The following is a 25,695-nucleotide window of genomic DNA, read 5'->3' as shown; positions in this document are numbered from 1 at the left end:
GGCCACAAATGCGGCAACAGGTTAACTTTTCAGGGAGGCAAGGACGTGGGTCGTTATGTTGTGGAGGTTCGCAGAAAAGTAATATGTGACACTAAGAATAAGTTTTATTTAGAAAGATTTTATTTTGGACGCCATCTACTGCATAGGTTTCTAGAAACTTATCCTCAGGTTAGTCTCTGTAGAAAGATTTCCGTATTATGCTGGAAAAAGAGTTCTCAAAAATACAAACAAATATATACACAACTTCAAATTATATTTCAACGATTCAACGGAGAGGTTGTAGTCTTCAATAATATACTTTTTTTTAGAAATATTGAATGATATATCAAATCAAAACATTCAATTCCCAAAATACACAAAAGGTGCTTCATCACTCTTACTAATTAATTCTAGAAAAAACAATACATCTGTTCCACATATTAAATGTTTTCCAGAACAAAAAGTCTTATATGTCTTGCAAGTTCCTAATTTTCTTTTCCCAGGTCCCGAAGATCTCTAATGTGGATTCCACACATTCAGTGATAATTAAGATTCTCTATACCACCTTAGAGAAAATATTTCAACATATACCATAAAGGCAGGATAGTTTCCCAGAAATATATATTCGAATTATTTCCTAGTTACAAATCCAAACCATTTTAGGTTTTTTCACTTCAATTTCAACATCAAATGTTTGAAATTTTCAAACTCGATTTCAATTTGTTTTTTTCTACAACTGAAAGACAAGAAAATATATGAAACGTGCCTGGAAGAAACATTTAGCATAATTCTTAGTGTGAAGCGAGTCGAAATTCATCCAAATTAAATTTAAATGAAACCTCCAAATGGTTTTATTCAAATTTTTACCTACTGAATAAATGAGCTTCACTATTTGTTGGAAAGGTTATCAAAATTTTTATTAACTAGCAACCTCATATGAGCTCTCGGTGGTACCAGAGCAAATCGATTGAATGAGAGAAGGGATGTTACATTGAAATAGTATTTCACCAGTATGAATTTTTTCAAGAATTTTCAAATGACTAAATCGACTGAATAACTTTTAGCAAATTTTACATTGAAATGGTTTCTCGCCAGCAATTTTGTCACTGAAATGGCTCATTGCCAGTATGAATTTTTTCATGTTTTTTCAAATACCTAACTTGACTAAATGACTTTAGGCAATTTTCACATTGAAATGGTTTCTCGCCAGCATGGGTCTTTTCATGATTTCTCAAATGAATTTTTTGAATGAAAGATTTAGAGCAAGTTTTACACTGAAATGGCTTTACGCCAGTATGAATCTTTTCGTGCATTCTCACAGAACTAGATTGATTGAATAACTTCGAACAGATTTTACATTGAAATGGTTTTTCACCAGTATGAATTTTTTCGTGTTTTTTCAAAGTACTACATTGATTGAATGACTTTGAACAAATTTTACACTGGAATGGTTTTTCGCCAGTATGAAACGTTTCATGTATTTTCAAATGACTGATTTGATTGAATGACTTTGAGCAGAATTTACATTGAAATGGTTTCTCGCCAGTATGAATTCTCTCATGATTTTTCAAACTACTACACTGACTGAATGACTTTGAACAAAATTTACATTGATATGGTTTTTCACCAGTATGAATTCTCTCATGATTTTTAAAATCAGTACAATGATTGAATGACTTCAAGCAAAATTTACATTGAAATCGCTTTTTGCCAGTACGAATATTTTCATGTACTTTCAAATCACTTCTTCCAATGAACGATTTTGTGCAAACTTCATGATGAACTGGGGATTTTTCTGTAGTCTTGTTTTCAACACATTTTCCATCAGTTTCATTCAAATTTTTTGAAAAAACTTCATTTTCCTCATGAATTTTTCTCTCTCCGAATGAATTCGAATAGTATCCAGAATTAAATATTTCAACGGCAAATTCTTTTTCACATGACGTTGATGACATGTTTTCACTGGTAACCTCTTTCTTAATAACAATTGTTTCTTCTGGGGTTTTGAAGAAAAGATTCCACAATCTGTAAAAAATAGTTTCATTACGCAATTACATTTATGATGGGTCACGAAAACAAAACAACAAAACAAAATTAAATTCATTAGTTGAAATCCCTCAGAATTCAACATCAATTTTCAAAATTACAGATTGTGTATTTGTAACAATTCCTCTATGATAAATTAGCAAGTAATTATTCATACTTTTTGTTGTTGACCCACAACTTTTCTTCAGTGAGAGTTCAACTTTATTCAATATAACCAATAATGATGTATCCGAGTGTAGATTATCATACGGAATTTTAATTGTATATTTGTGTGTTTTTATGACTGATAATATTTGTAAAATATCTTTTTAGTGCTTATATCGACTTGTCCTATATCACATGTGATCCTAAAGGATAAATAAATTATTGTATTGTATATAGTAAATGATATTGGTACATCATTTATTTACAAAAACAATTATATATCTCAAACTGGTAGGTAAGTATACAACATTGATTTTTTTCACTACTTTCACATTATTTCCACTTCTTCGTATAGCCTGAAAACTAGTATTTATTATTTATGAACAATAAATATTTTTCTCTCAGTATACTCTGGATATGGATAAATAATTTTACACAGGTGGTATTTCATCATGACTTAAAAATATGACATTATTCAACATTTGTTTCAATATTCTATTGGTAATTTCTATATCACTGTCAAATGATTTTTTCAAGGAATAAATTTTGTACTGTAAGCTATTTGGTGATCCTAGCTTTTCATCTAATTATTTACTTGATTAGTACTTATATATTATTCAATGATATTCTCAGTTATTGTACTTCAGTTCAATAGCTCAGATACAACTTTCCACAAAGCTTTAGAACATTTTTTTAGCACTTTATTGTGAAATTTTCACCAAACAGTTTTACAAAACGCAAAACATGTTTAGCTATACAATAGCTTCTCCAGGCGTGTCTATACTAACTAAAATTTACTAATCAAAGCTTTATTTTTACTATTTGAATTACCTGAATTTCACATACCCAATTAATGTTAAAAATATGTACCCGAATTTGAAAATGAATCAACCAGCAACAACATAAGAAAAGAAAGTGTTCAAACTCATTTGAATAAACATGTAATGAATGAAATTACCTCAGCTTATGTATCAGTTAATTACCAGTTTATTCTATTTGGTCATTCAGTAAATGACACGAATTCCTAAATCTATTCATTTCTAAACATTCTCAAAGAATTAGTTTCAAACTTTTCTCGTCTAAATGTAACACAACATAGTCGTGATTCAACTTGTGTCCTTCTGCTACCAGAGGGTTTGCAAATGTGGAATTGGTCTTTCCATTAGAGAAACTCTATTTCTGTGGAAAAACGTTATTCCTGTTTGGCCAATATAAATAAGTAGTTATATTTTAAGTATCTATTAAAGTATATCATTTCTAGTAAAACTTCAGACTGATTGAGACATCCTAGTTCTAGCCTGTCTTGATTTCAGTTCTAACTTTGGTTAAAAGAAGTTCAATGCCTGTGTCTTAAAGATTGGCCTTGAATTGTTACCTTGAATGTTCCCGAATTTCAACTTTTTGGATGATTAAGACAAGTTAGACAACATCAATAATGTGCATGTTCATAAACAGGTACTTCTTCAACTCATCTAATTGATTGCCTACAACTACAAATACTGGGTTAATTGAATTCAGTTGATTGTTGACAGTTAACGATTGTTGCTGTTTTGGAATATATATTATTTGAATTCGAAATTCCGTAAAGGTACAGTCAAAGAAAAATGGCGTGAACTGAAAAAATTGAATGTCACAAAAAATAAAAACTATGAAATCCCAGACTTTTTGAGCAATGCAGAGAACTTGAATAAATACTTTATTGAGTCTACAAAAAATTGCATGCCCATTAACAACGAATTGATTTATTATTATAACGATAATATCAAAAATGAAATTGAAAGCGATTTTGTTTTTACACAAGTTTCTGAAGAAGCTGTACGTGACATAATATCAAATATAAAATCCTATGCATATGGCAATGATGACATAAATATAACAATCATTGAACTCTGCTGCCCTCTTATAATACCCATCATCACCCATATAATAAATCAATGTCTATCAGAAAACTATTTTCCCAACTCATGTAAATTTGCTAAAATCGTCCCAATTCCAAAAATAAGTCAACCAATGGAATACAGTGATCTTCGTTCGATTAGTATTTTACCAACTTGGTCGGAAATTATTGAAAGAATAATGGAAACACAAATTCGTAGCTTTTTATCTACCACCAGTATGCTACCACACAAACAATCGCTATTCAGAAAAGTTTATAGTTGCGCAACTGCCCTTGCCGATGTTTTGGACATTACATTACATTACTTTAGATTCAGCAATTCAGCACGCTCCCTGATGGCTTCGTATCTGCACAATAGAACACAAATTGTAAAAATCAATGATGAGAAATCCACTCCCATGAAGTTGCGTTGTGGAGTACCTCAAGGTATTATTCTTGGCCCTCTATTATTCACACTATATACTTCTAATTTTATGAACGTTTTGAAATACTGTAACTACCATTTTTACGCTGACGATACCCAGATATATTTTTCATTCAATTTTTCATCCTCTTGGCACACACACACATCTTAGGATTAAACCATCGTTGGGATGTCATTCAGTTAGGGGTTAACAGAACCACAAGTGCATGCACAGTGGTTCAGGCAGTGAAAGATGATGAAGGACAGCCAACTCGAAGTGGACTGACATCAAATAAAAACCTAGATTAAACAATTTTTTTTTTATTTCTATTTTTTATTCATTAAAAAGTTCTTTCATTCATTAATCAGTCTTACACATTTAGAAATCATAAGCAGAGCAACCTTTTCTTTGGTAATCATATCAATGCATAATCATTTCTTTTTATTTATATAAAAAAGTTGTTTTTATTTATTTATTCATTTACGGACTTGCCATTATACAATGAACACATAAATAGTGTGATTGAAAAAAAAACAATTGAATAATAATATAGAATACAAAAAAGAAAAAAAAAAAACAAATATCAATTAATTATTAATGATAATAATCAGCAGTTCCTTCTTAGTAGGTCAATACGTTTATCCTGATTTTTAAAAGAGTACAAGGATGAGTCAAACAAATCAATTTAGCTGCTATTCTTATTTGCTAACCTAAGCATTTTAGTGATGGTTTCATTCAACCCATAGCTAGTAGAATGGTAAGGAACTTTAAACAACTCCGACACTCTGGTTCTTCTTGAATTTACATTGAAGTTAATCATTTGTGATACGAATGAACAGTTCATATCACCATTTGTAACTTTGTGAAGAAGTCTTAGATTAATTTCAGCTCGGCGGTGCTCCAAAGTAGACAAATTCAAAAGAACCAGAATGTCTGAGTACTCATAACCAGACCTCAGACAACCGAGCTCAAATGCACATGATCTCAGAAATTAGTTTTGTACTTTCTCAATCATAGATATATCTGTCTGATATAGAGGATTCCATATCACACAATTATTTTCCAAGACCGAGCGTACCAAGAAACAGTACAATATTTCAAAGGTCCCAAGTCCAGAACGCTGTTAATCAATGTTAGATTAATGTTTTTGTTTTTATATGGATATACAATAGGTTTCACAGCTCTTGAAAATGTTATTTGATAACATTTATTTGTATTTAAATAAAGCATGTTTTCATCACACCAACGAGATAAGTTATTTAAATCTATCTGCAGCATAAAAGTTATCTACAACCCTGTAAAGTTTGAGATCATCTGCAAACATTGAATAATAGCTGTGACGTATGACATCCGACGTATCGTTTACAAAAAGAATGAAGAGTATTGGACCTATATGCGATCCCTGAGGGACACCAGACGTTACAGTAATTTGTGATGATATGGAACCAACATATTTAATATACTGAATTCTTTTATCCAAATAAATCTTTATCCATTTTGACATGTTACCATTTATGCCTAATGCTAGGAGCTTAGCCATGAGAAAATCATGATTTACCCTGTCAAAGGCTTTAGAGAAATCAGTATAATTAGAGTCAATTTGGTGTTTTCCCTCTAGGTTATTCAAAAGAAAATGTTGATAAAGCAATAAATTCGTAGTGGTGAATCTACCAGATATAAAGCCATGTTGGTGTTCATTTATTATGTTTTTTTTGTATCGAATATCAGTTTTTTAGTTATCAAACAATTCAGTAACTTGAGAATTTCTGATTGCTTGCTTACTGGACGGTAGTTTTTAATATTTTCTCCATCACTAGATTTGTGGATTGGAGTTAAAAAACTTAGCTTCCAGAATTCAGGAAAGATTCCCATAGATAAAGAAAGATTAAATAATATTTGTAAGGGTTTTGCTAAAGTGAATATGCAGTTTTTTAAAAATTGCAAAGGAATTCCATCGGGGAAGTTTTCCTGGGGGGTTATAGATTATCGTATAACTCAGTGCGGAAAATTGAATTCTTCAACTTTGTTCAGTAAGAAAGTTAAAAACTTATTACTGGACAAATGTTACTACAGTCATAAGGAATATTTAGAGGATTCTTTCACAGAAGGATAATAAGATATATAATCGTTCTAAATTTTCACTTGCTGTTTTGCTTTAGTTTCAGTATTCTGACTGGCGATTTTATCTTTTTTTTTTAAATATGTGTGTACATGTTTGTAAATATATGTATATATGTAAATATATACATATGTATATTTATTTGACTACGGCAAGCAAAATTGCCACATTTTTTTATTCATTTTTTAATTAGCATTTTATATATCTATATGTACCTATACCTTTGTATATGCAAATATTAATTTTTATTCAAGCTTTGATCCCATAATTTTATTCATAAGTGACGTACTGTTTTTTGTAAATAATCATTGACCTACCATATATACGCAATGTATCACAAATGGTGAATAAATATTATTATTATTATTATTAATGTTTCGAGTTCAACCATTCTTCGAAAAATTGTAGAAATAGCACAAGGTGCCCCTTTTGTGCTGAAAATCACCCTTTAGATCACTGTGACCAAACTGACTGTAGAAAGCTTAGATATATCATTTGTCGCTATAAAACTAAAATCACCCAATATGACTATTTGTGGAGTTTACCGATCTGAAAAAACTAAAATTAATGACTTTCTGACTTTTATGAATATTGAATTTCAAAATTTCAATGAGAACAATAACAATGTTTATGTATTTGGTGATTTCAACATTGATAACCTCAAGAAAAACTCTGCAGTCAAGAAACTTGATGAATTATGTTGTGTAAATAATTTCATCATACGTAACAATACGATTCCAACTCGAGAAACTGATACAACAAAAACACTTCTAGATTACGTCTTAACAAATTCTGAACAAAGTATCAGTATTTCAATAATCAATTCGAATATAAGTGACCACCATCTACAAATTATTGAAACAATTCCTATAAATCGCAAGAAAATGAAGTATAGAATTGAAAATGTACATAGATTTGATTTGCAGAAACTTAAAATAGAAGTAAAAATTTTTCCAGAAATATCTAATACACTCCAGATTGTGTTGATGGATTTTATGACAATCTTCTGGAGATATTCAAAAAATGTTCGTTTTCAAAAAATATCAAGATTTTTGAAGATTCAAAACCATGGTTCACAGAAGAAATAAGTGGAATGATAAAAACAAGAGATAAATTCCACTATAAGAAGAAAAAGAGTCCACAAAACGAGTATTTCATTGAAATGTGTAACTACTACAAGTTACTTAAAAAAAACTATTAAAGACGCAAAAATAACATTTTACGACAAAGAATTTGAGAATGCAGCTCCCAAATCAATGTGGAGATCCATTAACAAACTTTTATATAGTATTGGTATTCGAAGAATTATTCATAGATGGTTTGAAAATTATTTATCTGACAGAAAACAGTTTGTGTGTCTAAGAAAAAATGCCAGTTCATTGAAAACTATCACGTGTGGTGTTCCACAAGGGTCTATTTCGGGCCCAGTTTTATTTTTGATTTACATAAATTCCGTTTCAAAATTATTGTTGAAAGGAAATATTAAGTTATACGCGGATGCTTTACTTTTCTAGTGATACTAAAGAAGTTTACAATAACATGAAAAATGACATTATACTGCTAACCTCTTGGTTAAATTGTCATAAATTAAGTTTGAATTATGAAAAGTCTTCTTTAATGTTGATAACTAAGAACAAAATCACAACCAAAGAGAATTTGAGTGTTAACAACAAAATGATTAAATATTGTCAAAACACAAAATTTTTAGGACTATACATTGATGAAAGTCTCTGTTGGAATACTCATATTGAGATGTTAAAAACGAAAATCGGACCAATTTTAGGAATATTATTTAGGATTAGAAGTTTTATTCGATTAAAATATCTTAAATGTATATATTTCTGTTTGGTATATTCAAATCTACAATATTCAATTTCAATTTGGGGAACAGCTAATTTATCAATAATAAATCCTCTCAAGAGACTGCAAAATAAAATAATAAAATGTATATTCAAATTACCATATCTTGAACCTACGTCAAATTTATATATACCACGTTATCTTTTACACATTCAGTCTATTTTTCAATTGAAAATTTGTTCTTTCATTCATTCTATTAGAAAAAACACAAACATTCGAATTTGGAATTCAATCAAATAAATACTATCCATGACTATAATACAAGACAAGCAAAAAAACTACTAGTTGAATCATATCGCTCAAAATTTGGGGAGAAGTCAATATTTCATTTAGGAGTTAAAATATATAATAATCTTTCAGAGAAACTAAAAATGAATCAAAGTACAAAATTCAAATCGGAATTGAAAAAGTTTCTGCTTTCTTCCTCTAATTGAAATTCTGATCTCCATATTACATTTTGTTGTTTTTAATTACCATTATAATTCAAAAATGTATATATTTATATATGTATGTGTGTGTATATGTAAATACACACATCGGAAAAGTCTAGGGATATTTTTAAAAATGGCAATAATTTTTTTTTAGATCGCTTTAGGGAAAAAAAAGTTGACGGGTGATTATTAAACGAATGTAACTTACAACAAAATTTATTAAATGGTCAAAAATACTGAGTGCGCATATAAGCAAAACTAAAAAAAAATATGGCTCTTCTTTGGCACCCCGAAAAAAAATCATAATACAAAAAAAATTGGAATCAGTACAAAGTATGGCCTCCACGCTGGTTTATTACGGCCCTACATCTATCGTGCATCGACAAAATGAGATTGTCAATGTCTTGTTGAGGTACATTTGCCCATTCAGCGATTGAAAGCTTTCTCAATTGAAATGTTGTGTGAATGTTCCCCATATGCGGAGTAATTCTTCCTTGAAGCATGTCCCACACATGCTCGATGGGATTCAGGTCCGGTGATTGTGCTGGCCATGGCAATATATCAACTCCTTCGTTGGTGAGCCAGTCAGTCACTAGACGCGCGACATGTGGACGAGCATTATCGTGCATTAGGTGGAAGTTTTCACCAACAGCACCAGCAAACGGACGGACGATCGGTAGAAGAATGATGTCGAGGTACTGTCTAGCTGTGAGGGAGCGATTTGGAAAAACGAGATCGGTTCTGCCGCCGATCATGATTCCGCCCCATAGCATTACTGGACCACCTCTGTATGTGTGGACTTCCTGGACGTGTCTCAAACGTTCATTATTTCCAGGTCGTCTCCACAGTCTTACTCGACGAGAATCTGGATGAAATCCAAATCTGGATTCGTCTGTAAACAAAACTGTGGCCCAATCATTTGCATCCCAGTTTTGATGTTCTTGACACCACTCTAATCTTCTACCGCGATTGCCTCTCGACAAAGGTGGACATCTAAGTGGCCTTCTGTTGTGGAGATCTGCTTCATGCAGTCGATTTCTGACAGTATCACGACCAATGGTTACCTGGTGCGTCTGCTGCAACACGTTAACCAATTCAGGTGCTGTGATTGTCGGTTGTCTTCTTGCGGTTAAGACCAAAAATCGGTCTTGAATTGCAGTTGTAGCGCGTCCTCGCCCTGGATGTTGTTCGGCTGGACTGCCAGTTTCACGGAAACGCCGCCACAATCGACTGATAACACTTTGGGAGACCCCCAAACGAAGAGCTACATCATTTTGTCGCATGCCACCTTGAAGAAGCCCTACAGCTCTATTCATCTCAGCCAATGGTAAGTGATGGCGTTCCATGTTAAAGCACAATATACCCAGTTTTATTGCTGAGCAAGAACTGCATAGAATGTACAAACTCGACACTTTCAGATTATTCATTTTAGCCAAAAACCTACAGTTTGTAAAAAACTTGATAAAAGATTAGTTACCGTTTTTGCAGGCTTTGTTCAACCCATAGAAATCTACAGGGTGGTCGAGTGTACCAATTTAATCGAAATTAAACGACCTCATGCATTTATTTTTATGATATTTAGTATGTTATAAAAATATCCCTAGACTTTTCCGATGTGTGTATGTATGTATATATGTATATTTGTGTTTGTATTTATGTGCTGTATATCTAACTGATATTTAATATTGAAATAATGTATTTAATCATTATTTTAAATTTTATACCCGTTATAAACATTCTTGTTTCTTGGGATTAATAAAGATTATTATTATTATTACTATTATTATCATGAATTGATTGAGTATTTCTGCTGTTTCAATATAGTAGTTGGAAACATGTAAACTCTCTGTGCATTTGTATTGCGGAATTTGAAAAACCTTTTCGTCAGAATTTAATTAATAAACTGAGTAATATTGAAATAAGATCGCGTGTCCATGTTGTACTTATAGTAAAAAAAATTCTCAACATTAACTGCCTAATAAAATCAAACCAAAAAGACAGTAACGTGCTTATATGATTTTTTATAACCGTACATAACCTAATCAAACCAAAGAGATAATTGTGACAAACATATATGACATTTTGTTATATTTTTATAACTTATATTTGTTAATTGAAGGTAAATTATGATATAAAAAGACTTGAGTGTCTGCCCTATCTGGCAGCAATCGATTTTTTATTTCATATATATTACCAGCCTTTGAGGGTAGCTGCTCACTATAAACGGAACTTGCGGGACAACAAAGATACACTTTGGCAATGCGGACATTTCAGGATACCTTGAACTATTGCTGCTCCACCAATGAAATGGGTCATCATTTCGCTTAATCACCGGTATCGCACAATAAGGCTGCACTTCATGAGCTGTCCTTGACTTGCCTTCTTGATTCTCTGCTATTTTTCTAGATGCAAATTTTTGGTAGCATCGCCAGAAATGCCTGTGTGTTGCTGTTTCTATATTGTGGTAGAAGGTACTCTGTGGTTCATCTTTGCCTATAAAGTAGCCAGGCTATAGACTTTTTCATGTTCCACTTCGAACCTACTCTCCAAATAATTTTTCAGCAGCACTTTTATTTTCATTGTTACTTTGTTTTCATCATTGTTTCAAATGGCTTGTATTTTCCACTCATCAGTAGACAATTTTCGAAATTCATCGAGATATCATATAGTATGTGGAATTCCATCTGGTACATACGTCTTAGACGAGCTGATGGGCTGATGAATTCAGTTCTTGCCGAGCTTGATTAGAATAGTTGAAGCGTGTCACGATTCTACAATTATATGTTCCATGGTATCATGTTTCAAAGTAGAATTGATTGTAATTTGTAGAGTATATATGAAACAAGGTACTCCCTTAAAAACTGAATCGTCGATTGGTTTCGTCATATTTCTGCCGTTGTCAAAGTTGGGATTTCTTCTAGACATATTTTTATGTTATTTGCGGTGTGTGTTTCAGGAAAATATTTCATTTTCAATCTGCGTGATATTTGAAACTATTGTCAAACCAGTGAGCTGTAAAACTCAAAAATCTTTCGTTGTTATTCATGTAGGGTGGAAAATGCAAGACTCTAATTTATTAATTTTTGGAATTGAATCATTTATTTTGAGCCCAATAACCTATATAAGTCAGTATTAACAGCCTTTACGAGGATGCTATCTATGTGATCGACAGGAGACTCTGCAGCTTTCACTGCAAGGCAACTAGTTGTGCTGTTTTCAACTATACCACCTTGGAGAAAATATTTCAATATATACCATAAAGGCAGTGCAGTCGATAGTTTCCCAGAAATGTGCTACGCCATGCCCATGATATAAAAAATATATATTTGAATTATTTCCTCGTTCAATGAATGATTTAGAGCAAATTTGGCACTGAAATGGCTTCTTGCCAGAATGAATCTTTTCATGTATTTTCATATTACCAAATTGATTGAATGACTTTAAGCAGAATTCACATGGGAATGGATTTTCACCAGTATGAATTTTTTCATGTTTTTTTAAGTTGCTAACTTGACTAAATGACTTTAGGCAATTTTCACATTGAAATGGTTTCTCACCAGTACGAGTCTTTTCATGACTTTGAACAAATTTTACACTGGAATAGTTTTTTGCCAGTATGAATTTTTTCGTGACTTTTCAAATAACTACATCTACTGAATGACTTTGAGCAAACTTTACATTGAAATGGTTTCTCGCTAGAATGAATTCTCTCATGATTTTTCAAACTACTACATTGATTGAATGACTTTGAACAGATTTTACATTGAAATGGTTTTTCACCAGTATGAATTCTCTCATGATTTTTCATACTACTACATTGACTGAATGACTTTGAACAAATTTTACACTGGAATGGTTTTTCGCCTGTATGAATCGTTTCATGCATTTTCAAAGAACTAGATTGATTAAATGACTTTGAGCAAACATTACATTGAAATGGTTTCTCGCCAGTATGAATTCTCTCATGATTTCTCAAATTACTACAATAATTGAATGACTTTGAACATATTTTACACTGAAATAGTTTTTCACCAGTATGAATTCTCTCATGATTTTTCAAACTACTACATTGCTTGAATGACTTTGAACAAATTTTACACTGGAATGATTTTTCGCCTGTATGAGTCGTTTCATGTATTTTCAAATGAATGGATTGATTGAATGACTTTGAGCAGAATGTACATTGAAATGGTTTCTCGCCAGTATGAATTCTCTCATGAGTTCCCAAATTACTACAATGATTGAAAGACTTTGAACAAATTTTACAAGGGAATGGTTTTTCGCCAGTATGAATTTTTTCGTGACTTTTCAAATAACTACATCTACTAAATGAATTTGAGCAAACTTTACATTGAAATGGTTTCTCGCTATTATGAATTCTCTCATGATTTCTCAAATTACTACAATAATTGAACGACTTTGAACAGATTTTACATTGAAATGGTTTTTCATCAGTATGAATTCTCTCATGATTTTTCAAACTACTACATTGCTTGAATGACTTTGAACAAATTTTACACTGGAATGATTTTTCGCCTGTATGAGTCGTTTCATGTATTTTCAAATGAATGGATTGATTGAATGACTTTGAGCAGAATGTACACTGAAATGGTTTCTCGCCAGTATGAATTCTCTCATGAGTTCTCAAATTACTACAATGACTGAAAGACTTTGAGCAAATTTTACAAGGGAATGGTTTTTCGCCAGTATGAATTTTTTCGTGACTTTTCAAATAACTACATCTACTAAATGAGATTGAGCAAACTTTACATTGAAATGGTTTCTCGCTAGAATGAATTCTCTCATGATTTTTCAAACTACTACATTGATTGAATGACTTTGAACAGATTTTACATTGAAATGGTTTTTCACCAGTATGAATTCTCTCATGATTTTTCAAACTACTACTTCGATTGAATGATTTTGAACAAATTTTACACTGAAATCGCTTTTTGCCAGTACGAATTTTCTCATGTACTTTCAAATTACCTAATAGATTGAATGAATTTGTGCAGATTCTAGACTGAAATGGTTTTGAATCAATATGATTATTCAAATCACTTCTTCCAATGAACGATTTTGTGCAAACTTCATGAAGAACTGGCGATTTTTCTGTAGTCTTGTTTTCAACACATTTTCCATCAGTTCTTTCATCCAAATTTTTTGAAAAAACTTCATTTTTCTCATGAATTCTACCCTCTCCAAATGAATTCGAATAGTATCCAGAACTGAATATTTCAACGGCAAGTTTTTTTTCACATGACGTTGATGACGTGTTTTCACTGGTAACCTCTTTCTTAATAACTATCGTTTCTTCCGGGGGTTTTGCAGAAAAGATTCCACAATCTGTAACAAATAGTTTCATTACGAAATTACATTCATGATGAGTCACGAAAACAAAACACCAAATCAAAATTAAATTCATTTGTTGAAATCCCTCAAAATAATCAATGTAGTGATTATCCCTTTGTCTTATTTATTTAATCAGTCTTTTTTGCAAGGATACTTTCCCGAAGAATTCAAAAAGGCATTAGTAATACCCCTTTTCAAAAAAGGTGATCGCTCGATAGTAGAAAATTATAGGCAAATCTCTTTGCTCTGCTCACTGGCTAAATTATTTGAAAAAATAGTTGCAAACAGTATTACTAATTATTTGGAGGAAAATAATATACTGTGCAAAGATGAACATCGATTCAGAAAGAGTAAATCAATTGAAATTGCAACATATCACTTACTGAATTATATCTACAAAGAAGTGGATTCGAATAATTTTGTAATGTCTTTATTTTTTTCATCTAACAAAAGCGTTTGACACAGTGTCTCCTGAATTTCTAATCACAAAAGTAACCCAACTTACTTTCCCTCACCTCAAAGGGCGTACCATGACTGTAAAATGTGAAAATGTTAAATCAAGGTGCAGTGACGTTAAGCTTGGAGTGCCACAAGGGTCAGTGCTTGGACCGTTGCTTTTTTGTTGTATGCAAATGATTTGTCAGAATATCTGAAAGATTGCCACCTTACTACATTTTCGGATGATACCACTATCACAGTTACAGAGGGAAATATTGATATACTGCTTAGTAAGGTAAAATGCATAATCGATTTTTAGCTCCTGGTGTCAGCGAAACAGATTAATATTTAACTCCACAAAAACTGTAATACTAAATTTCTATAACAGGAAAAAGATTAGTAGCAGAGTAAAATTTTTAGGAACTCACTTGGATGAAAGCTTATCATGGGATCTGCAAATAAAAGATGTCTGCAACAAATTAAACAAGGCATTCTTTGCTTCAAGGCAAATGAAATCATGCATGAACATAGCAGGTCAACTAGAAATCTATTTTGCTATGACATATTCACATATATCGCTCAATATCATACCATGGGGTTACAGTAATGAATTCATCAAAGTATTCGTAGCGCAAAAGCGCATAGTTAGACTAATTTTCAGCATTGAACAGCGAGACAGCTGTAAACCAGTATTCATCCATATACATTCTCAGATGTATTGGATTTGCTAGATCTAACATCCATGAACTAGAAACAAATGCAACAGTGTACAGTTGTTGTTTTGCGCATTCCAAGTCATAAGACAACGAAATATATAAAGTCCCCTTTACCAGAGTAGATCAAACAAATTAGCTCTGATAACATAGTTTACTGCTCCTGCAAAAATGTTACTATAGTTGTGATGAATTCCTGGATGATGATTTCGGATAAGCAACGATTTTGCTTATTTTTTTTTCACTTACTGTTATTTAGTCTTATCTTCGACACTCGTTCCATATTTTTTCTGGGGAATTTATATACACGAATATTGTAAGTTATTTTGTGACACTAGTTTTTCATCTAATTATGGATATATATGGAAAAGGTGTAAGTATTTCACAACATATTTGTGATTCTTGATTAGTAGTTTAATATTAATCAATGATATTATCAGTTATTGTAGCTTAGTTCAATAGCTCAGATACAACTTTCCACAAAACTTTGGAACATTTCTTTTGTTAGCATTTTATTGTGAGATTTTCACCAAACAGTTGTACAAAACACAAAACATGTTTTGCTATACAATAGCTTTTCCAGGCTTGACTAAAATAACAAAATCTATATAATCAATGCTTTACATATATTTTTACAGTTTGTATCACCCGAATTTTAAGTATCTGATTAATTTTGAAAATGTATACCTGAGTTTGAGAATAAATCAATTAACATTAACACCAGAAAAGAAAGTGCACTAACTCATTTGAATAATCATGTAATGAATGAAATTACCTGAGCTTATGTATCAGCGTAAAATTATTTGACGCTAGAGAAAGCTATTGTATAGTGGAACACGTGTCGCGGTTTTTATGAAACCCTGTATAGTGAAAATTATACAAAGAAGTATATTAGTTACTTTCAAAAACTACACCTCATGATTTGGAACCCTTCTTTCCACTTTCTGTTGACACAAATGCTACTGTATTCTCTTCTGTAACTTCTTTGAATCTGACCATTATCAGTAGCCTTGAGGTGAGTTTAGTTAATGTTTTTTCACTTTTGGGTGTTGAATCCCAGGCTGAGTCGAAGTATTTATAACTTTCTGGTAACGTAGAAATGATCTTGAAGAATAATTTCTTCATTATTATCTTGGCACAAACTTTTTAGTCTGTATGCCAGTCTTTTAACTTTTTTTATATGTCCCATAAAGCATAAGCTTTGAGAATAATTGTTAATTGAAACTTCCATATCTGGTAAGATTCATTATATATTAGTTTTTCGACCGAAGTTATAGTGACGTCCTGAGCTGCAGTAGCCATCGTGTTTTTAGTGGTCACTGTTTTTTATTTTTATGATTGCTTACTTTTTTTACCTTCTGCTTTTAACTGAAGGGTGTCTGGGCCCATAACCGGTTTGGTTTTTACTTTTGAATAGACACAACTTCAAAATGTGATTGGTTTTATTAAAAATGAAATGAAACAGAATAAGCAATCAAACCTTGACTGTCGGCCATAAAATACAACTTTATATTTCTGTATCCATGTTGCCACAGTACTCAAAAACAAAAACGTATTTCTCTGCTTCTTCACATCTATTGAAATATGACAAAACACAAATTAACTTGAAACAATTTGCATGCTATATTAACAGATGACAGCAAATGTAGTAGATTCAACAATTACAATAGAACATAAGGAGAATTCAACAGCAGTTGACATAAAACTAAGAGCAATTTGTGAAAGGGTTGTGTTTTTGGTACAAAAAGTCTTAGTACAACAGTATTTTTCTTTTAATGATTATTAGTGCACCAACTGCACCCAAAACCACAACCACTCTACAAATTTTTTATCAACACTGACGGTAACAACATCTATGTGATTGACTACTTGAGAATGCCTAAAATAGTACCAAGTTACATAAAATGAGCCTACGGAATGCCACATTTGTTATGAGTGTATGCAAATCACACAAATATGTGTCACGTCACTAGTCTTCTGCCTGCATTGACCAGTATCAAAAATTCTCAAGACAACTACAGAAATTAAAAATGAGACAAGGACTAGGATGTCCAAATTGGCCTCTACTAAAATGAAAGTTACCTGAGCCAAAGTTAAGTGGTTTCAAATCATAAGGCATATCTTCTCCATGCATATTAGCATCCTTCTGGTACTGACAGTAACAACAGGATTTCAAACTTTCAGGGTTGAAGAAATTCTCTAGAGTAGGCAAACCTCCCCCACACACCTCACAATAAGAGCCTTCTTTTACTTCTTCTGCACACTGTTCAGATTTCAGGTCATGATGAACAATAGTTATTTCATCTTCACCTTTGATTTTTTCTGGCACAAACTCCTTTTTCGAGAGATTTACTTGGAGTGTTTCATTCCCCCTCCTCTTTGATTGGTCTTCCATATCCACAGTTATCAGTGGCCATTATTAATTTTCAAGAAATATATGGGGGCACCGTGATTCTGTTTTTGAAGAAATAACTGTATAACTTAGATGGTCTCAACAACGAAACGACAAAGGACATGACAACGGTGACAGGTGACAAAAGGCAGCTGGAATCCGAGTATCTGTGTGTTGTCATAAACAATGTTGTTACAGCTCTCCGTACGGGTAGTTTTACCCCTCTTGAACTTAATTTCACCCTCGCGCCCTCTCAAATAAATCTACCACGCTAAAGAATGTGAAATGAAAATTGAAAAAAATTGACAAATATTTGAGGTTTGATTTCGAATCTTGCGCGATACACCAGCCGAGTACCCTTGGCAACGTTGGGTAGACTGAGTGTCTGACGCTGCTGGTGGTGGATCCTTGGGTTGTGTTTTACAACGTTAGTTCCGATATTCTATGACCGAGTTACATTATGTGAATGTGGATCCACCCCGGTTCTACTCCGCTCCCTTCCTAAAGTATACCTCGATGAAAAAATAGCTTGTGGCAACACTGGTCCTAATTCACTGTCATTTGATAGAGAAAAGATGTGAGAATGGTAGAGCAGAGATAATAAGGTTCATTGTCTAGATACGTCTATCGGAAATATTAGAAATAAGTAGAGATGTACCGACTAGTCGGCAAAGCCAACTATCTGGTCACTATATCATAGTCGGCGACTAATCGGCAAAGGGCGCCGACTATCCGGCTTCCTACTTTATATGTCTTTTATCAATAACATATTTACAGCCGATTGCACCAACTTTTTCTTATGGCACCATTAACAAAGGGACTCTTAACTTTTATTGGTCTCTTAACTTCAAATGAGTTGCACCATACATTTACAAACCAGATTTTACTAAAGGACCATTAATTAACAGTACAATGTGGCAACGTGGAGCATATGTAGGGATTTTCTGTGAGTTTGGTTATTTCTGGAGAAAATCGACAGTTGATTACTTCATCATAAACATAAACTCCAAAAGTATTTTTTATATTGTGATTTAAAGTTTGTTCTTTGTTGTGTGATGGCGGACAAAGGAAAGAAAAAGCGGATTCGAGCAGTAAATTTTACACCTAGGGAACAAAATTTACTTTTTTCTATTTGCCTAAATTATAAAAATGTAATAGAAAATAAAGAAACTAACGCAGTAGTCAATTCAGAAAAAAATGAAACATGGACAAAAATTTGCCAAGAATTTAATTCTACAAGTGGTGACTTCAATAACCGTTCGGTTGATCAACTGAAAAGATGTTATGAAAATAGACGACAGAATGTAAGAAAAAGAAGAGCAGAAGTCAGACAGGAATGTTTGAAAACTGGTGGTGGTCCACCTCCACCCGATATAGAAGAAAAGTTGGTGCTTGCCACAATGGATCCACTCACAGTGGATGGTTATTTGAATCCGTTTGACTCTGACAGTGTAACAAGTGTTGGATCACCAAGGAAGCAAAATCAAATAGAATATGTTTTTGAAAATCTGGTAAGGAAATACAGTTTTTTGCATTATTCACCTGCACACATTTTAAAGCTCAAGTCCACCCAGTTGGTTATTTTTACATAAAAGCTTGACTTACATATGTTAGAATTAGAAATTTTGTTTTACTTCTGAATAAACTGACGTAAGATTGTACTTTAGTGCTTGATTTCTGTGCTAGTACCTAGTAAATACAGTTCATATTACAGTGCTTTCTGTTAATGAAATATAATGTTCTTCGTTTTAAAACATGCTTAGTTCTAATACATTGGATTGGGATTAAAGTAAAATAATTTGTTGATTTACATTTCTATTACTTTTAGGAACAAGAATCTGAAGTTGAAATTCAAGATCAGGAATATGAAAAAATCCAAATAAGAGACTCTCAGCAAGATCAGTCTCAAAAATCGGAGGAGATTGAAACAATAAAGTATAACTGGGAAACTTACAATGTTAATGATTTAAAAAGACCCTTAAATCCAGTATTACTAGAAAAAATGGAAGTGAAGAAGGCTAAACATGAACCTAGAAGAGACATTATTGTTATGGAGAGTAAAGAAGATGAAAAAGATGTGCCTGTAAGATCAAGAATAGATGCTGAACGTGGAAGAGGGATGAACAGGAGAGTGAGTATAAATATTACTTTTTCCAAAGTTATTCTTTTCGAAATCCTTCCACATGGAAATTACATTTAACATACAAGGCTGGCAGTATTAAAAATATATTATTTTTGATTCGTTATATTCTCACACCAATAGTTTTTTTAAATTTTATTTGTTTATAATACCTTTTTAATCGTAGGGACATAGAAGAAGACCAACAGCAACAGTGGTAAGATCCCTTGCATCCTCCAGCTTAGCCCAAAAATATAATGACTTGGCAGATAAGAAAGATATTATAGCAAATCATGTAATACATAAATTAGAAAGGGAGAGATTGCATGCTGAAAAGGAACATGACTTAAAAATGAAAAGTCTGGCACTGGATATTAAAATTAAGGAAAAACAATTAGGAAAAATGTCAATATAGTTTTAAGATTGACACGTTCGTTTTGTTATTGATTTCAATAAAAAAAAATGACCAAAATACATCTTTTATTTATAAATATGTGATTTAAAATCACTGAGCATGACTTAAGTGTAACTTTTCTTAGTGAAAACCTTACAAATTTCAATTACTTGTTTAAAACAAGAATGACCAAAAACATTTACATTGACCATGTCTAGTCTAAGAATTTTTAACAAAAATGTTGCTGACAAAGTGAGATAATTACAGATCTCGTCAAATGACCAAAGAAATACTAAAAAAGAACCTTTATTGAATACTAAAATTTTTTACATATTGAAATAACGAATTATTTCATTTTGAGTATAATTCACACCCACATTTTCATGGTTATCCATTTGAATTTGTTGAGTATTGATAAGATAGTTTAACTCATCCTCATTGAGATCTTCTGGTACTGGTGGCTCAGGTTCATTCATATCCCTTGCCATGTTATGAAGAACAGAAGTAGCTACTATAATGGCTAAAACTGTCTCAATTTTTAGGCGAAGTCCATATGCAAGAACTGGAAATCGACGTTTCCATAGCCCAAAGGTCCTTTCTATGGCATTCCTTGTTCTAATTAACGCCTCATTGTACAAGTGGTCCCCTTGCGTGGCAGGATTTGCTAATGGTGTAAGCAGGTAACTTTTTAAAGGATAACCACTATCCCCTGAAATAAAAAAATAAAAAATAGTTGAGCTACAAAACTTTTAGTTGGTACATGCGATACATGGTACAAGTGATATCTACCTAAAATCACACATCCTGGGAAATGTCCTGCTTCGAATCTTGCCCTGATGGCTGAATTTGCAAAAATTGTGGCATCATGAGTTGAACCAGGCCATCGTGCAACCACATCCAAAAATTTTAAGTTTGCATCTGTCAGACACTGCACATTAATGGAGAAAAATGATTTTCGATTCCTGTATATTTCAGCATTTTGGCCTCCTGAAAATTATTAATTGCTATTTCTCTCAAATCTATACCTATATACCTAAATTTAGATAGGAACAATATATTACCAGGTGATTGGATCTTTACGTGAGTACAATCTATTAAAGCTTGAACTTTAGGAAATCCAGCAATTCCATAAAATTTATTTTGTGCAGTAACTGATTCTTGTGGCTCTTGCATCTTGACTTTTTGAGGTCGAAGGTATGCTATAGTTCTAGTTACATAGGCCACAATCCTGCATGCAGTTGAAATGTGCACGTTCATGAAATCAGCCACTTGAATGAGCTGCCCACTACTAGCATAAAATCTTAATGTAAGCAGTAGCTGATTCATAGGTGATAGACTGTTATTTCTAAAAAATAGCAATATTACAAATAAATTATATAAATCACAGCCTAATTTTAAGTTGGCATTTTTATAAATAGCAACAGGCAATAAATAAATGAAAAATATCTTTTACTTATAATCAGGGTACTCCAGTTCATTTTCAATCATCTCCAAAAGCTGCATTACTGTAGGTTTTGTTAGCCGGAACCTTCTAAAAAAGTCCAAGTCACTCAGTTCCTCATAATAATTGGGTCGCTCATTTAACCTGCGTGGAAACCCAAAATCTTGGAAGTCTACAACTTCTATGTCATCTTCGTAAATATCTTCAATTAAATCATTTTCCAAAACATTAATATAATCCATTATTTTTGAAAGGTAAACAATGGCAATATTAAAAGAAGCGAGTAAATATGAAGAAACCTAACCTTACAAAGTTAATGAACCGCTAACGTATGTTTAAAGGAGAAAATTTGGCGAGTTAAGTAAGGGTTTCTTAATAGGTATTTAATAGTCTCTTAAACTGTGGTGCAAACGCTAAAGGGCGTTAACGGACCTTTAATGTCCCATTAGCTTAACGCTCCCATAATAAAAAGTCGGTGCAATCGGCCGTTACAGTGGTTAGGTCAGGTCCAAAGTGAGAGGGTCTATTCGACCCTCTACTGCACCTTTTCACACTCGACCAAATAAATCCAGCTTCTTAACGAACCCGATTAGTTTGTATAGTATGGTGAGTGGTCTATCAGGTCAGATGGAGTACGGCTCTGCCGAACTCTAAAAATCTGATTCGGCCCCCAGCAGGGCAGGCACAAAGTATATGCTCTGCTGTTTCATCGTTAATGAGGTAGTCGGATAGTCAAGGTACAAGATTCTCACCTTGATACCGCGACAACATTCCTATATGAGGATTTTTGGAAGTCAGCTACACCTGACGATGTCTTAGATTCAATCGTGCAGGGTTTTTTCACCTCTGGTTTTGGTAAATCTTCAGTTGAGCGCAAACGTTTGCTAACCTGCTCATGGGGGGTTTGTTCCTCCACCTGAGGCAGATTCTGCGTACACCGCTCAAGAATTTGGTCGTTCCATAAGGTACCCCGCTCTTGAGGAGACAACTCAGTCGTTTCCTAGCTGCACCACCAAACCTTTTTTTTAGGTTCAGTTATTGGATCAGGAGTTGGAAAGTTGAACAAATCCCAATAATTTGATTGATTTAGATGTAATGTGATCAATATGACCTTTAAAGGTTACTTTGCAATCGAACAACACTCCCAAGTCACGAACGTTGTTAGTCAATGTTAGATTAATGATTTTGATTTTATATGGATATACAATAGGTTTCACAGCTCTTGAAAATGTTATTTGATACAAAAAGAATGGGGAGTATTGGACCTATATGCGTTCCTTGAGGGACACCAGATGTTACATGTGTGATGATATGGAACCAGCATATTTAACATACTGAATTTTATTACCCAAATAATTCTTTATCCATTTTGAGACGTTACCATTTATGCCTAATGCTAGGAGCTTAAACCTGAGAAGATCATGATTTACCATGTCAAAGGCTTTAGAGAAATCAGTATAAATAGAGTCAACTTGGTGTTTTTCCTCTAGAGGTTATGCAAAAGAAAATGTTGATAAAGCAATAAATTCGTAGTGGTGGATCTACCAGATATAAAGCCATGTTAGTGTTCATTTATTATGTTTTTTGTATCGAATGTCAGTTTTTTTAGTTATCAAACAATCCAGCAACTTCGGAATCTTCGATTGCTTGCTCACTGGACGGTAGTTTTTAATATTTTCTCTATCACCAGATTTGTAGATTAGAGTTAAAAAACTTTGCTTCCAGAATTCAGGGAAGATTCCCATAGATAAAGAAAGATTAAATAATGTTTGTAAGGGTTTTTCTAGAGTGAATATGCATTTTTTTTTTAAATTGCAGAGGAATTCCATCATGGGGTTATCATGAATTGATTGATTATTTGTGCTGTTTCAATATAGTAGTTGGAAACATGTAAATTTTCTGTGGATTTGTGCCGAATTTGAAAAACCTTTTCGTCCGAATTTAATTAACAAACTGAGTAATATTGAAATAAGATGGCGTGTCCATGTTGTCCTTATAGTAAAAAAAATTCTCAACATTAACTGCCTAATAAAATCAAACCAAAAAGACAGTAACGTGCTTATATGATTTTTTATAACCATACATAACCTTATCAAACCAAAGTGATAATTGTTACAAACAAATGTCATTTTGTTATATTTTTATAACTTATATAATTGTAGGTAAATTGATATGAAAATACTTGAGTGTCTGCCCTATCTGGCAGCAATTTATTTCTTTTTGTTTCGTATATATTACCAGCCTCTGAGGGTAGCTGCTCACTATAAAAAGAACTTGTGTAGCAACAGAGGTACATTGACCCACTCGTTCTTCTGACCAGCATCAATCCTAAGGGGAAGGGAGCCAGGCTCCAACCTGTTTAAAATCAAGATGGCTGTTGACAAAGGTACACTTTGGCGATGCGGACATTTCAGGATACCTTGAACTATTGCTGCTCCACAACTGAAATGGGTCATCATTTCGCTTAATCACCGGTATCGCACAATAAGACTGCAGTTCATGAGCTGCTCTTGACTTGCCGTCTTGATGCTCTGCTATTTTTCTAGATGTAAATTTTTGGTAGCATCACCAAAAATGCCTGTCTGTTGCTCTGTTTCTATATTATCATCATCGAAGAAGGGACTCTGTGGCTAATCTTTGCCAATAAAGTAGCCAGGGTAAAGACTTTTTTATGCTCCACATCGAACCTACTCTTCAAATAATTTTCAAGCAGCACTTTCATTTCCATGGTTGTTGTTTTTCATCAAATGGCTTCAGCAATTCAATGCTTTTTCCTTGTGGAATTGGCCGCGGTGGTAGTGCGTCCGACTCACGATCGGAAGGTCGTGTGTTCGATTCCCGCTTCGACCAGATATTTTTCTCGAGAGATTTCATCTGGTTGAAGCTGGAATGATTCTGCAACCGTGTTAGGAATCACACGTTAAAAGGTAAGACCTCGTTAGTCCTTAGCTTGCACAAATTTCTCAACTTCTGAGAGTTGACGTTCGTATGGTGGCGACAGCTGATTAACGGAAAAACAGATTTTAAACAGATTTTTTTTATATTTTCCACTCATCAGTAGACAAATTTTCGAAATTCACCGATGTTTCAGCCAGGTATAAAGAAACATCCGGTTTTGTTTGAAAAAGCGAGATATCTTATAGTATGAGGAATTTCACTTGGTACATACGTCTTGGACAGCTGATGGGCTGATAAATTAAGTTCTTGCTGAGCTTGATTAGAATAGTTGAAGCATGTCACGATTCGTCTTGACTCTACAATTATTTCTACCATGGTATCATGTTTCAAAGTAGTATTGATTGTTATTTGTATAGTATGTATGAAATAAGGTACTCCTTTAAAAACTGAATCGTCGATTGCTTTCGTCATATTTCTGCCTTTGTCTCGTACAACAGCCTGAATTTGGGTCGTATCTATATTCCACAAAGTAGGGATTTCTTCTAGACATATTTTTATGTTATTTGCTGTGTGTTTCAGGAAAATATTTCATTTGAAAATCTGCGTGATGATATTTGAAACTATTGTCAAACCAGTGAGTTGTAAAACTCAAAAAACTTTCTATGTTATTCGTGTAGAGTGGAAAATGCAAACTTTTTAACAATAAAGGGTCCAAGTAATCACACCAGGGATATTCTATATGCATCTTGAGACTACTAAACATCCACAGTATGAATATTTATTTGTTCCAAATTTCTACGTAGGGTGCTAAATTCATATTGATTTGAGAGTGAACATAACTTATCTATCATCTTGTATATAGTATTATATTTCCAAATTTTATGAAAAGTATACAGTGGATTGTATTTAAAATTATATAACATACTGGGTGTTTTGTATGCGACTCTAATTGAATTTTGGAATTGAATCATTTATTTTGAGCCCAGTAACCTATATGTCAGCATGAACAACCTTTACGAGGATACTATCTATGAGATCAACAGGAGACTCTGCAGCTTTCACTGCAAG

General features: G+C 33.0%; 2 protein-coding genes across 5 annotated transcripts; one reads left to right on the top strand and one right to left on the bottom strand.

Moving 5' to 3' along the window:
* Positions 1-86: 86 nt before the first annotated feature.
* LOC141482728 (uncharacterized) lies at positions 87-18,145 on the bottom strand. Of its 4 annotated transcripts, XM_074176447.1 has the most exons (4): positions 17,466-18,140; positions 13,870-14,226; positions 11,160-11,373; positions 235-2,004 (listed from the first exon to the last, which is right to left on the bottom strand). In XM_074176447.1, the coding sequence occupies exons 1-4, from the start codon at positions 17,776-17,778 to the stop codon at positions 1,083-1,085; spliced, it is 1,806 nt and encodes a 601-aa protein (XP_074032548.1). In that variant the 5' UTR covers positions 17,779-18,140; the 3' UTR covers positions 235-1,082. The 4 variants fall into 4 exon arrangements, with proteins under 4 accessions (XP_074032550.1, XP_074032548.1, XP_074032549.1 ...); XM_074176449.1 differs by lacking the exons at positions 235-2,004; positions 11,160-11,373 and adding an exon at positions 87-200 and having other exon boundaries at positions 17,466-18,123; XM_074176448.1 differs by lacking the exon at positions 235-2,004 and having other exon boundaries at positions 11,075-11,892; positions 17,466-18,125.
* Positions 18,146-18,545: 400 nt separating this feature from the next.
* Positions 18,546-20,440, top strand: LOC141482730 (uncharacterized). The gene is made up of 3 exons (XM_074176450.1): positions 18,546-19,286; positions 19,604-19,906; positions 20,082-20,440. Exons 1-3 carry the CDS (start codon positions 18,831-18,833, stop codon positions 20,307-20,309), a joined length of 987 nt encoding a protein of 328 aa, XP_074032551.1. The 5' UTR covers positions 18,546-18,830; the 3' UTR covers positions 20,310-20,440.
* The last annotated feature ends 5,255 nt before the right edge of the window (positions 20,441-25,695 follow it).

Source organism: Leptinotarsa decemlineata, unplaced genomic scaffold (assembly GCF_025532065.1).
Source record: "Leptinotarsa decemlineata unplaced genomic scaffold, Ldec_3_MD MMD2_tig00001719_RagTag_RagTag, whole genome shotgun sequence".
Taxonomy (NCBI): Eukaryota; Metazoa; Arthropoda; class Insecta; order Coleoptera; family Chrysomelidae; genus Leptinotarsa; species Leptinotarsa decemlineata.
The sequence above is the reverse complement of the archived record's forward strand: the minus strand, read 5'-3'. Positions and strand labels throughout refer to the sequence as shown.